This window comes from Bombyx mandarina, chromosome 18, assembly GCF_030267445.1.
Source record: "Bombyx mandarina strain Sakado chromosome 18, ASM3026744v2".
Classification (NCBI taxonomy): domain Eukaryota; kingdom Metazoa; phylum Arthropoda; class Insecta; order Lepidoptera; family Bombycidae; genus Bombyx; species Bombyx mandarina.
Window position 1 is genome coordinate 8,114,689 of NC_143224.1, and position 15,424 is coordinate 8,130,112.

The 15,424-nt window shown below is 33.8% G+C and overlaps 1 protein-coding gene across 6 annotated transcripts; it reads right to left on the reverse strand.

Moving 5' to 3' along the window:
- Positions 1-1,786: 1,786 nt before the first annotated feature.
- Mf (myofilin) lies at positions 1,787-11,893 on the reverse strand. 6 transcript variants are annotated; one of them, XM_089734555.1, is made up of 8 exons: positions 11,742-11,893; positions 8,689-8,806; positions 8,369-8,605; positions 6,363-6,605; positions 5,081-5,245; positions 4,141-4,371; positions 3,860-3,944; positions 1,787-2,111 (listed from the first exon to the last, which is right to left on the reverse strand). In XM_089734555.1, the coding sequence occupies exons 2-7, from the start codon at positions 8,777-8,779 to the stop codon at positions 3,874-3,876; spliced, it is 1,038 nt and encodes a 345-aa protein (XP_089590681.1). In that variant the 5' UTR covers positions 8,780-8,806; positions 11,742-11,893; the 3' UTR covers positions 1,787-2,111; positions 3,860-3,873. The 6 variants fall into 6 exon arrangements, with proteins under 6 accessions (XP_089590681.1, XP_089590682.1, XP_089590683.1 ...); XM_089734556.1 differs by having other exon boundaries at positions 3,853-3,944; XM_089734557.1 differs by lacking the exon at positions 11,742-11,893 and adding an exon at positions 11,493-11,635.
- Positions 11,894-15,424: the final 3,531 nt, after the last annotated feature.

The following is a 15,424-nucleotide window of genomic DNA, read 5'->3' on the forward strand; positions in this document are numbered from 1 at the left end:
ATCAGGTATTCTTGCCTAATCATAAAACCAGTATTTCTTTACTAATGCATATTATTACAAAGATGGTATTGTTGTCAAATAATGTCAAATAATTAGATGTTTACACTCTATATTTCGTCGTAGGGGTTATGCTAGCTTCACCAGACGTGTAGGCGAGCTCACAAAGCTCAGCCTGGATACTTAGCTAACACTAGTTCTACTAAGAGCAGTGCTTTGCTGAATGTACCACTGGATCGGAATCGCGACCTACTTAGAAGATCCGGCGAGAAACTCAGTCGGTTGTGTTTGTGAGTTAGCTTTCACGACGAACCGTTCTTCACATTCGGCGGGTTCGACGAGAACGGTGACCGATGCTTGGAATGTCTAAAAGCATCGATAGTCGAAGGATCCCAAATGACTTGCTAAATATTATCGTTCGGAATTTAATATCTGCAAACTTATCTTCGAACTGGCTTCAAATTGTTACATGATGGCTACGACCACATATCTATGATGAGGACTCCCAGTGGTTGGTCTCTCAGGGATCGACATAAATTAAAAATGATTTTTCTAAAAATCGACTCCATAATAATTAACACAAGTCCTTATTTGCAACTTTCAAGCTAGGTATCTACTGCATAAGTCGTATTACTTGTACCAACTTGTCATAAAAATGACTAATATTTTAGTAGGAAGTATCCTTGTTGTACTTTTTTAAATTTAACAAGTCGATAAGTTTCGTACAATATGAAAAACTTTAACAAGAACGTCGACAAGTTCTGTACAAGATATGTACTGAATTCTGTCTAAGTACTTATTTTGTTGAATTTTGATGAGAAAGTGATGTTAGTTGTACTCACAACTAACACACACTAACTGCTAAGTTTTTAAATTGGTATATTGTATCAATAGAAAAAAAAACTAAAGTTACAATTCTTAAAATAGATTGGCTATGGAGGTTTGAGGTATCAACTCGTTTTGGAAATGGGGTCTCTAGCCCAAATTAGTTTAGGAATCCCTGTTAAACAGTATGAATAAACAAAAGAAAAACAGTTATGGACTATTCTTCATTCTGTTTGTCAATACATTTTTTTATTTGCTTAGTCAGCCTTGACTACTTTTTTATTAATAAAACTAGCTGACCCGGCAGACTTCGTAGTGCCTTAATCGATAAATAAAAGACCTAAACTTTTGTCTAGAATAAACTTAAAACAAACAAAAGTAATCCGTCCGACGGGGGACACATCAAAGGAAAAACAAAATTGTTATTTTTATTTAACTCCAAGCATTTTCATATTTATCTACCTTTTAAACCTTCTCTGGACTTCCACAAATAATTCAAAACCAAAATTAGCCAAATCGGTCCAGCCGTTCTCGAGTTTTAGCGAGACTAACGAACAGCAATTCATTTTTATATATAGAGATTAAATTAAAACCATGGTTTGGTCCCTACAGATTAAAAAAAAAGAAAACGCAACAATCCCTTAATATTAATATATCTTGGAATCTTTCTAGTCATTACTTTCGTGACTATTGTAGAATTGCAGCCATTAAGAGAGTACATATTTTTATTAAAGAGGTTAATTCTTAAAAAAACTTTTTTCTAATCTTTCTTTTCTGTCCACCGCAATGAAGGTCGACGGGTAACAAACCTGCAATTTAGATTTTTAAAGGCCTTTCACACAATTTTTTAAATGATTTTTTAACCCATTTAACGGTAAGCTCCAATTCTAACCACTTGTTTTCATGTTCTGAATCATTTTCCAAACCCCTGTTATCTAAATATTATACGAAAATAAAAAAATACTTTTTTATCTTTTGTATTTTTTATTAATTGGAATAAGTAAAATAAATAAATTAAAGGTAACAAAAACAAGATTTGTGTAACAATTTCTTTACCGTGGCAGTGACTATGTTGAACCTTTTAAACAAGAGTAGCAGCAGTCTTTGAGATCTTGCGGAAAATCTTTATATATATATTTTTTATTTACTTTCATTTTTCAGTTTCATTTAGTTTAAATGTTTCATTTAATTTTAAACATAGTCAACGTTTTGGTGCTTCGACTTTCAAGTAGGTAACGTTTTATTCGATGTTTCCAGCATACGATGACCCGCCTCTTAGTAAGCCGCGGCTGTAAAATAAAATATTTCATGATCTATCATATCATCTTTTCATTGATTTATTTCATGAAACATTTAAAATCTAAGTTTAGTGAATAGCTTTTAGCAAAGTTGAAAGCAAAGTGACCCAAATCGGACCTAATAATGTGTTTTCAAACGCTACTATTTTAGTTAAGTTAATACCATTTAACCTGTAAACATAAATATAAGAACCACAGTTATCACTGCTTTGACATTATGTAGTTTTTATTTCACACATCTATCAGTCTACAAATGAACAAATAACTTAATTTAATTAACAATTTCATTCTAATAATTCTCGTACATAAAATTTTTTTTAAAGAATTTGTGAATTAAAAAAGTACATAATATGTAACGATTAATGGGGAAAAGAATATAACACAAATATATATAATACAAAAGGATTGTTGATGTAATATATTCAGTGCACCAAGTGTATTGGAACCGTCTACTAAAACGAACACAATATGTATTGATTTCCAACACCATAGCACTAAACGTCGTCATAGAAATATAGTATTTGCTTAGTAAATCGTAACTTTAAATCAAGTCAACCTTGTTATAGCGAAATTCATGTTCACGCTTTTGGTGTTATCGCCAAGTCATTACGGATCCTCCCGATCCATTAACGGTGCTTTTAGGTACCACAAGCACCGGTCACCGTCCTCGTCGAACCCGTCGCTTGCGACGCAGGGCTCGACGAGCGAATTAACCCATAGACACAGCCCACTGAGATACTCGCCGAATCTTCTCAGTGGGTCGCGTTTCCGATTCGGTGGTAGATTCTGCGAAGCACTGCTCTTGCCCAGTGTTAGCAACACTCCGGTTTGAGCCCCGTGAGCTCACCTACACGTTATGGTGAAGCTGAAATAGCCTCTCAAAGTATAAGTAGGGAAAAAAATATGTTATCACATATCATAGATAATGATTAAAAACATGGGCCAGCTGTTTTTGTTTACTGTGTTGTTTTCGTTTACTGTAACCGTTACATTTACTTACTAAAACAATAAGTATTTATGCTTGTTTTGATAAGTAAATTTTATATAATTAAATTACGTTAAGGTAGTTAAGGTAGTTGTTCCAATTTCGATTTCGAGAACGGTCTCTCTACACCCTGTGAGGAATATTAACAAACTTGTTGTTGTTACTGAAAAGATAAGCTTATTAATTGAATTTGGTATTGCAAAATTAAAATACATCACACAAATGAATTATTTTAGTGTTCAATAAATTTATATGTTTGCGATAAAGTAGATTTAAATAATAGATTTTTTTGAGTAATTTATGATGAATATGTTATGTGACATTTGTTCGATAAAAAAGTAAAGATAATCTACAAATATGTAAAATGCAAGAAAACAAAGTCATTCATGTTTATAATTCAAGACATGCATTTTATAAAAAGAGCAAAGCAGTGGCTTGGTGTTTTAAATTTCTATGAGAGATGAACTCAATAAGACACTCATGAAAGTGGTTTAATGTCTTACCAGGATACCAGGATAGTTATAGTCGAGAAGGAACGTGCCACCGGATGATACATATACTGAATTTTTTTCGTCATTGTGCTTCGTGTCATAACTATTAGGATATTCGTAAAACATTCACACAGACTACAGAAATATCTAATCTAGACGAAAGTTTCAAATCATTTTCCATTCAACACGCGTGAAATGAAATTGACGGCACAAGAAAACTACTGTCTACTTAATAAACTCGTGAGGTGTTCTATACCATATACCTGCTGCAAATGCATTACAGGCTACGGATGAATGGCAAAGTCCTGCCGAGTTCACCCACAGAAAGCTCGGCGTCCAGCATTAAATCTGTTATGATTTAAACAAATATGAATTATACTCTACTGTAATAAAAGTGCTAAGAAAAAAATACTTCTTAATTTTTTTTAAAAGTTCTTTTTTTAAATATTAATGATTATGATGATTGTAAGATCCAAAGGCTTTTTACAGCTGAAACACCAACGAAGCTGCATGTCGTTTGGCGTATTTACAGCGTGAAACTAACCTAACGGCCTGATCGGGTGCTTGTCCCAGAGGAAGGTCCGTTTGACTGGAGACAGATACGAGTCACGGATGTAGGACGGGCTGCGGTCCCATCTCGCGATCGGCTTCAGCTCCGGCCAGTCGTGCCAGAAGGGGTCACGAGTGATTGCAGAGATCGGTAGAGACGGGCTCGGGTTGAAAATATCAGCCCAAGGCCTGCGTCGTAGTCCGCCAACGCTGTACAGTGGTGCACCTACACGCCACAACTTCAAATTTAGTGCCTGACACGGACAACAGACTTACTCCTGCTCATTCTTCGTCATCGCCCCGATACCGTTAAGCTGCTTATACAACAGTGTATGAAAACATATTTTGAGTCCAACTGAATTTACGGATGAATTAGTTTAAGACTAATATTCTATCAAATTATTCAAATTGGTATTAAAAATAGAATTTTCTCAACCATCAGTAAATATTCTGATGGACTCGATACAATTGGTTACAAAGCAGATTGTGAAGCTAAACTTTGATAATTATTTACCATCTTTATTTTATGAACAGCTTTTAAAAACTTTACTTATTTAACATTTTTAATTTTGTTAATCAACAGTTTTAGTTGAAATTAAAACTTACATATTATGTTACTTCACAACCTTTCATGCAGATCAGTTTTATTATGAGCACACAGGTAAAGTACGTGCGTAGTCGGGTTTTACACGTTATCATCATGGTCGTAGGATGGAAACAAGGTGGGTATCCGTGAATAAAGTTGTCTTCGCTTTTTATTCACTTCAGAAATACATTGAAAACATCTAAGTTTGGTTGCTCTACGACTATTAAAACTCATATCACATTCGTTGGGAACACGTTGGACATGGAACACATAGCCAAACGGACAATTGTTGACAAAATTTAAGGGTCGTGACGAAGATTCAGGATGTTCAGAGGTCTGTTGCCCTTACCGTCGGCATCGAAAGCGACCTCAGTCTCACGCGGTTGACTAATCCTTGGCTTCACTGGCGTTGGAGATTTTCCTCGCAGGGAGCGATCAAAACCTGCCCATTTTTCGGCCTCAGCGAAAAATGGGTCCTTTTTGAACACGTCGTAAATCCTCGCCGGCCACGCTCCTTCATGGCAAGTCTTATAGTCAATATGTATCTCAAATAATCTCAAAGAAGAACATTTATAATAACTCCTTTGAAACAAATGTTGGAAATCATTTAACCTAACAGTGAATGTACTACGATATGGAGGTAACGTTTTCATGTAGAGCTTGATATTACTCTAGTGAAGACTTTACAATGACAGTGCTTTGCTCTTATTTACAATGCAGGATTCATGCACGTTTTATTAATTGTAGGTGTCTGCTCATAAACAGACTAAATGTAGAAAATTTCGTACTTCAGATTGACTAAACGGTTCATTTCTGCTAAATGCATACAAAAATTTGAGATTAAATAAATTGATGCAAATAGTAAATTGCTTTCACCACGAAATTTTCTCATATTGCAAAACATAATAAATATAAAGATAGGTACTACTCTACTAAATCAAAACACGAATTGGTCTTTTATGTTTTAATATAAAATATAACTTATAAAATGTTAGTGAAAATATTTAAAAATTTGTACTATCAAACAAATGGTTAGGGAACGAAAATGTATCAAATTTATGTAGAGACAAAATTAATGGTACAAATTATAATTGATTTCCAAAAGTATCCAAAATTTGAAATAGTAGCCAATTTACTTACCATAAATTATATTAATGAATTTAACAATGTAATTTGAACTGACAAACTATACATAAATAAAGGTTCGTGTGGCTTAATTAATTTATTAACAATTAATGTTGAACGTAATAATATTTGCATGGTCTTAAAGGAATTCATATCACACAAATTAGATTCAATGAACAATGAATCTAATAGGTGATTGTTGTCCTAATAAGTTTATGAACCTGAATCCATATAATCAGCTATGTTTGGTACCTACTATATTTAACATAGATTAAATAATTGCCATTCGATCAATAACTCCTTATTGCAATATTAAGTATACTTCGTACTTAGCCAATGACATGGATCAGAATCAAATCATTGTTTCGTCATTTACAAAAACTATCAGTCAACTTGAGACACCAAAGGTGACAAAACGATTCAGTCTTGTGTAAAGAACGAACCAACGAGACAACCTTAATCTATCTTAGCTTAAATATTATCGATGATAGGGACTTAGTATTTACCTGTTCCCCAGTGGGGCTTGTTGTCCGGCTCATATTCGATGCCTTTTAGACTCTTAGGCTTAAGGGGGTCGATGAGGGGTGCGGTAAGGTCGGTGATGGGGTAGGCCCGGTCCTTTAGGTAGAGTCCGTAGCGAGATGGGTACAGCCGGTCGATGGCAGCCAGCCTGTCGAGATGGTCCTGCCATGCCTTGTGGGCGTCGAAGGGATCAACTCCACGTCGCACGCGTCTTGGCACGTGGTAGACTATTGCAAACAAAAAACCAAATTTTAACAACCGCTATATTGCTTATTTATAAGTGAGATTGCGATTACTTTTACAGTTAGTGAAACATTATTCACATTAAATTACTTCGTTCATGGAATTTTAATTTTCAGATAAAAAAAACACACAAAAAAAAGTTTCGACCTTAATAGTCCTTTATATGGGATTTTAATATTTGTTAAAAAAAAGAGTAGAATAAATTAAGTCTTGTAATAAAAACATTATAGAGATAACTTGCATTCTAATACAAAAATTCTGTGAAATATAATTTCAAAGTCTTAATTCTCGAACTAAAATAATTTGTTAGTAATTAGTGGTTGGTTAATTGCGCTTCGCAGAAGCTTTATTTTTACAATTATTATATTTTAATAAAGGTAATAAATAATCAAACATTCATTACAGAAAATCTAAAATGATAGAACTCACCTCCTTATTACATTCCTTGGAAAGCTTGGTAAAATATACGGAAGTAAATGATACTTAATAAGCAAATACATTTTAAAAGAGGAAAAATAAAAGGCATGTATCACCTGACAAGCGCAAGAAGATCGGTGCATACATTTAAAAAAAAAGATGACTTTCGAATTAACATTCATGGATACCATGTGTGAAGTGGACAGTTATGTATAAAAGAGGTGGTCTCTATTCGTATGCATGCATATTAGTATTCATTAATAGTGTAATTTCTATACTTGCACAAGCAGAGTTATGAGTAGCGACTAAAAGCATATCTACAGAAAGACGAACAATAGGAACAAAACAGAAGTGAGAAATGTCAGATATATAATAATGAACAAACTAGATTAAGAATAACAATTCACGTTGTAACGTTTGTACAGTGTATACAAATATATTTTTTATTGCCCTTGTAGGCAGACGAGCATACGGCCCACCTGATGGTGAGTGGTTACCGTCGCCCATGGACTTCAGCAATGCCAGGGGCAAAGCCGAGCCACTGCCTACCGTTAATTCCGCATCTTATATATCTGCAGATATTTAATATTTCCATGTAGTCTAATTCGATTTATGCGATCACAAATAAAACATAACGTTCATGTCTGTGGCTGTATGTGACTCCATGTAATGTTAAATCGATTAATTTTTTTTCCAAACCAACCTTCAAGCTCTTAACAGATTTTACTATAAGTTTATCAAACGTTTTATTATTTTTATATAAATTTAACAAAATTCAAAATACAATATAAACTGGCATCTTCGATATGTAATTACTATAACTTTAAAGACAGAAGATAATCTGCTTGATTAGATCTTAAATTTCACATTTATACGTTGAATATTTTTTATTTATTTATTTATAAAGCTGTGTTTATGAAGCAATCATGAAAACTGAAAGTTAGTTTTTAAGTTGGACGACCCCCTTAAACTTTTCGGGCTGAAACAATTGAAACATATATACATACCTAATATTTGGACTATGATTACAATGTTAATAACAAAGCACAAAGCTCAAAAATGTTCAGAGTCAAACCTTTCAAATATAATTTCAAGCACGGCTATATACAATGTGAACAAGTCTTATTTCACCTTTATTTTCAGTTAAAACATCAATTAAAAATAGTTATTAATTAAATTTTCTTTTTTACATCAGAAGTAAATATCTTCTTCATTATATACTCTTATATCAAAAACACTGAACCGAATTTCGCCTTGTACAGTTTAAAAGCTGTAATTGATTGGCTTCTGTTTAGTGTAGCATGTGACGCAATGTTGATTGTTTACTTACTTGGCCTGTAATAATCGAGAGAGCGAGGGTAGTTGTGGGCATAGATAGGGCGCGGGGAGTAGCCGTAGATCTCGCGATGGACAGGCAGGTAACGGTAGCCGGGTACCGTAATCCTCTCAGCGGCAGCGATAGGGTCGTCGTAAATCGACTTGGAGTAAGGGTAGGTCGACAGGAGTTCGGGAAAAACGCTGCGGCGTGTTGGCCTGTACCTTTCCTCGGCTCTGATGTCTTCCGAACCTGATCAGAAGGTAAAACGTTACAAAAACATTGTATGCCGTTTTCCGTTTGAATTGAAAACAGGATTTTCTTTAATAATGTACCTTTTAGAGAACGCACGAAGGACTGCCAAAATCTGGCTTTCTTCGACGGCGTCTCGTTTCTGCCAATCATGTCTAAATGTGTTTTGAACATTTTGGCGGTCTATGTCGTGCTCGTATTCTGTAATGAAACGGATAACCCTCAGAGACTCGTCATTAACCTTGAGCCTGTCGATATGTGAAAGGACTGTCCAGGTGACATAATTGACTACAATAGTGTGCTCGTTCTTGTTAAATAGAGCAGTGACGTACGCTGGGTTAGTACCAGAGCCGCAAATAGCCGTCTCGTTGGTGGCTGGCGTTTGGAATAGCCTGTGGACTTGGATTCTGGCCAACGTAACTGGTAACGGACAGAAAATCAAAACGACTGATTTTTACTAATACCCACTCAATGCGCAGTTATTTTCGGGATTTTTGCGACCTTGTAACGTCGTGATCAAGCCGTCGTCGTTTCTAGTCTGTGAACGATTTAAATTTTGTTCTAAAAATTAAAAATAATATATGTCTAATATGAATTTATTATCCGAAATAATGTTTGAATTTATATTATAAACACAAAAGTGTATTTTGTTATTTTATTACATACTAGCGACCCGCCCTCGCTTCGCTTCGGAAACATTAAAACACAAATGAAACCCAAAAAAAAATAATAAAAAATAAAATAAAAAAAGTAGCCTATGTTCATCAGGGACAATGTCGGCTTCTAATGGAAAAAGAATTTTTCAAATCGGTCCAATAGTTTCGGAGCCTATTCGAAACAAACAAACAAACAAATCTTTCCTCTTTATAATATTATTATAGTATAGAAAAAAAATGGCATAGACTAATTTATTTATTTTAAATTATAGTAAAAGGTTATACAAAAAAAAAAAAAAAAATTTTTTAGATTTGTTCCCTCTCATTTTTCTTTTAAAGAAATTATTCGGATAAATTTGTAATGAGGAATTTAATATTTCCGTGACGGAAACTACTACCAATGGAAACCTGATATAATCGAGAATATTCCAGATCTCAATCAATCGATGTGCGTCAATGGTATCAAGTGGAATTAGAGTTGAACAGACCCGAATTCTGTTGTTGGTTTTTATATTCATTTCAAAGATACTCAACCGAAACACAATCGTACCACAATGATAATTATTGTACCTATATCACATAATAAACATGTATAGATAGATTAATGTAATTTCATTTTAATAAGCACTATGTGTGATTCTGTATGACGCATAATATGATATACTGACTGAATACACTTGAATTGTCAATCGATTTCACTGAATTGGTTCAGATATTGCATTTAGTGAAAAGAGAACTGTTTACGAAAAGGAAGTCAGGAATCACCGGACCGATAGAGATTGAATTTATTGATACGTTTAAATGAAAGAAATGACTGTCGCAAATAGCTAATTAAGGTTTTTTTTCAACAAATAAAATTTAACGCAATGTAATTTGATCTACTAAAAATCAGCTGATCTCGTATGACGAGAACTTGTCGGTAAGAAAATAAGTTTATAATATTGCCTATCTGTACTATTGCCTGTCTTGGCAGATGAACATTGTTTGTTTTTTTCTTTGTTAACTCGCTTTTATCATTAGCTTTTAGTGTTTGTAACGGATGTATGTAATGCAACTTTTAACGTAATAGTCACAAACACAGCGTCCGATTAATATTTAATATCGTACTTGTGTCAAGAACATATCACAATGTAATAATTTTATTATTTTGGTTAATATACCAGGAGCGCCAATACACAAATATATATTTTTTATTTACTTCACTTTTTAAAGTTTTAAACAATATTTGTTTTTGGGATCTGTTACCTAACTCTCTGTTTAGAAAAGATAGAAGATAAATTTGACCTGAGTATAATATTGAAGCAGATAGCTTCTTTACTTCTATATCTTATTAAAGAAAAGTAAACTAAAAAACTACGGCTTAACGAAGTATCGTTACTTTTTTACAACTAAAGTTTTGAAGTGAGAACATCACATTTTTTACAACTAAAGTTTAGATGTTTAATTGAATTACTTTAAAGAAGAAAACAAATATCGTCCGTATCGTTAATGCGACAGTGTTTTTATAAATATTATACCGACGAATACCTATATCTTTTCTCAGTGATAATTAATAAAAAAATTGGGTCAGTTTTAAAGGCCAATGTCAGTTTATTTTAAATCAATATTGATAATTATAATAATAAGATCGTATTACAAGACAGGAATTTCGAAGGTCAAATGAAAATACCGCAATCAGTTGTGAAAAAAAAAACTAAAATTGTGAAACCGTTACAAAAATAAATGAAGGCGTTTCGATTTGGCGGGATTGCAAATTTGGCTCGGGGCGAGTCCGACCGAAAATAGAAACGCGGGCGCGGGCGGATCAGATTCACGGCATTCCCGGATCCAACGTATTGTCGCGGACAGGTGGGCTATGCCCCGCCAACGTGGCCCAAATGTTAATCACTTGCATACTGTCATTAAAATAAAAATAAAAACTTTATCCTAAAATCAAATTACAGTGTAAATCTATCATTATTTCCGGAAACATTACTTTATCAACGCCATCTTGTACTTATATGAGTAACAACTAATTGAATAATAATATTTGTTAAATTATTTAAAAATATTTACACCATAAACACGACACGCTTACTAATTGTGATGAACATAAACAATGAAAAATTTCCATAAAATATTATCAACATTGCATTTATGTAAATTGTATTTAAATTCCCAGCGAACATGATTTACTGTTTAATAGTGTAGGTAATTAATACACATTTTTATGATTGCTGGATATAACTTACGTGTTTGCTGAACAAATGTTACCCAGATAAGATGTCTGCTAATCTCGACTTTTAATCACAAACGAAATGCAAACTGAACTTCAGCTGGTGGGTACTGAAGACGAATGAGCGAGATGGCTATTGAATTGCGCAATTTTAGAGCGAGACAGCGATACGCACTGCAGGATAACCGGCACGGTGAAGAAATCCCTCGTAACGGGCACACTTTTGGCACAGCCTTCGACGTAGCTTTAAAACACAGCTTCTTACCGGTTAAATAACGGTCGTAATTAAATAGGGTAGTGTGGTGTCGTGGACGAGCCGACGTCGAGTGTCGGACCGGGACGGGCGCGCACTGGTCGCGGGCGGAATGCCGCGCCACGTCGAGGACGCCCCGCGCCGCCCGCCCATGCCGATCATTCAATAAAACATAAGCGAAATATATCGCTTATGTTTTACCATTTTTTACATATTTGTCGTCTTTCTCTTAACCTAGGTTTCACCTTGTCGGTACCGGTTCGTTTAACGCCTGGCAAATAATTATCGCGGCTCGGAGGGTAGGATTATCGTAATACAATACAATTGAGACTTCGGCCTCTTCTCACGTCATGATTTCTATTGGTTCTGGTAACAATTTAACACCATTTGTACGTACAACCCATGCAAATGTATAATAATGATAAAAATAACTAAAGATGTGAGAAGCTAAATGAAAATCATATATTTAGGACGGAAAATCTATTAAAATTTGAAGTCGAAATTTTGAGGACTTTATATTCGACTACTAATAATTTAGGTATATATGTTGAGCAAACTCGAAATAGAATGTTCAAGTTAAAAGCGATTAAACCTCGAAATTGTATTCACGAGTTGCACCAAAATAGCGACGCGTTCACCTGAGATTTTCCAAGTTCGCTGGTGATTCAGCACACTGGATTTCAATGTTTTGTATTTGTTTTTGTACAGTTTATAGTATACTAGTCAATCCTACCTGCTGACCGATCTTGAGTTTGATTTTGTTACTATCGTTACACATTTCACACAATCAGCCGTTAGACCAATGTACAGATTCCCTGAAATTAATCCAGCCGTTTTTTGGTCTATAAGGAATATACATAGTACACACATCGACTATATATGAGGCCATTAGCGCAAAAGCGGCCTATGCTTACCATAGTTATTATGGAGCAACGAGGTTTAAGTTTTCATGAATTTGAATTCGAGTAGGCCACAACACGCGCAAAAATAATGTTTACAAAGTCATCTGTTATCTATGAGTGAAACTATGGATAGGCCGGTTTTGCACCAAAATTTATTATAATTTAAATAAATTGCAATATACATAATATAAGCATAATTATGAAAAATTGTGGGTTAGGCCACTTTTGTGCTGATGGTCTCAATATACCTACAGAGAGCATACTATATGAAGCATAATATATGACTTGACATTGAAGCTGAAATAAATTTCCTTCTATGCATAAAATATTTAATTGTACCTTATCATAAAAAAACACTGTCTATTTCCATGACAGATGGATGTCACTAACGATCAAATTGGTGAAGTAGTAGTAGATTAGTAAGGTTTGTGTTGTGGTGAATTAGTAAAACGTGTACGTATATTACATAATATTTCGTTGTGACTGTTGCAAAATATTAAACGAAACAATTACACGCTATCTGCCATATTTTTATTTATAAATTCATGAAGAACCACAATAACAAAATTTCAGCTGAATTAGAGAAACCAAATTCATAGCACACGAACAAACCAACAAACAAAGCAATTTTTTTTTAACATTTCTAAATGTGTCTGCGGTTTTTTCGTTTTTCGCCCACGTTGTATTATTTGAAGAATGAAAAATATTGCATTTTCGTATGATAAATGACTACTTGTCTCTCTGGTCCGTAAACTAATGATTTTGCAAATCCGGTGTCTGTCTCATTTAAAGCCAGATAAATAAATAACCAAATAACCAAATTTATAACCAGAAATAATCCAGATTACCTTTGTGCGAAATTTCATAGTAATTCTTTCAGCCATCTTTGCGTTATTGAGAAATAAACATCTATACATACAAAACTGTCATATTTTTAATATTGATACAGATGAAAACATAATTTAACTACCTACTTTAAGTTGGAACATTTATTTAAAAAGATTGAATTATTTAGAAAATCTTAAAGTCGCAACTTTTTTACTTTCTTAATAAATATAAACTAACACAAACGCTGAAAAAAAATTTGTTTACCTTCACGAATTCATTAACTAAATTTCTAGAGAACATGCATCCATGGCTTATAAATAATTTAAAATTTAAATCCCGAGTCTTTCGTGATTATTTTAGTCATTAAAAAAACCATTAGGATAATATCTCAAAAGATCAAAAGATTTAGCTGATCCAAATGAAATGCAAAATTTATTTGATCCGATAGGTGCAGATAATTTTATCTCTTTAAGATATACACAGTATGACCGACCATAAATACTGCAATAAGATAAAAATACGTTTGAATTTGGAATGTCTATCATTCTTATGAATAGGTATTCTTTTTGTTTTTTCAATAACGCACTAATCTTTGTAGTGTATTCTTATAATATTATTATAAGCATATTCTTATGATATTAAAACATAATTTTAGGGAAAAGCCACATTAAATTTTTGAAACTCTACATACGCTACGAATTAGTCGAATCTTAGTACCGGACCACTGATGATTATACTTGAACGCCTTCTGTTTGCGACATTAAATTCTGTCCGAAAGGGATTTTTTTTATATACGGCTTTTATTTCAAAGGGTAATTTAGGTTTTACAGCCAGATGGTCAGATCTAGTAAGAGAAGCACTTGGTGGTAGTCTGTACTATGCGGTCCATGCCACCCATGATCGAACACAGTGGAAGAACGTCACATGTGGTCGCGATCCTCAGCCGTGAGGGAACGATGTAGAAGAAGTAGAAGTAGCCATGAGAGGCCATTGGCCACTGGTCATTGCTTAACTCATAATTCTTTATTGATAGTTTAAAATGAATAGGGTCACAGGAAAAAAATTTTACTAAAGCTTTTTTTTTACTATTAAACAACATTTATAAGTCATTTATAAGACTATATGCTCAAAGATTTACAGAAGATTTTTAATTATTGAGTAATTAGTTAATATTGAGACTGCTCGTAATCTAGTTTTGGTCCTCATCCGCGTGTGTTTTATGGTAACATTTTTAAAAGTTATGCTCAGAACGCCACGCTGTTGGTATTTCCTAAAATATTCCAAGAGATTTGCAGAGTTGATTTTTCTATTGGAAAAAGTGCGTGTTACAATCGACAAAGCTTAAAGGATTATATTGATGAATCCTATTGAGATTTTGTATGAGTTCCATATTTTTATAATCGTGTTATACCTACTCGTATTAATGTATGAAGTAATTAACACCGAAATAAATATTTCATACAATAGAAAAAAGAAGATTGGTCTACTTACAGCAATTTTAATGGCATCACTAATTAGACAAGTAATTCTGTAGCAAGCATGATTTTATATAGGAGATAACAGTTCACGTCTTAAAAAAAATATGCAATTTTTAGATTTAGATTTCTCCAATTCCGAGACATAATTCAAAGCATATTCCGATAATGGATGATCTAAGCTTATTGGTGATCGTAAAATGTACTTTATGGCAGTATCTGATCTTGATAGCTTCGTATACCGGCGCGTTATTTTAATTGTAACTGTTACAATTCAAAAGCTGTTTGACTATTTCAAAAGCCTTTTCGAAGCTTTCGTCGAATGACTCAGAAAAATCTTATATACAACGCTTCATAGCTTATCTTGTGATCCTACAGTAACCAGTCACAAATTATACAGCTCGCATGAACATTCAATGTTACCTTCAACAGTCGTAAAGGTCCACAACTTCTTTCTTCGTCAACGAAAATTACTCGGCCAATCATTCGA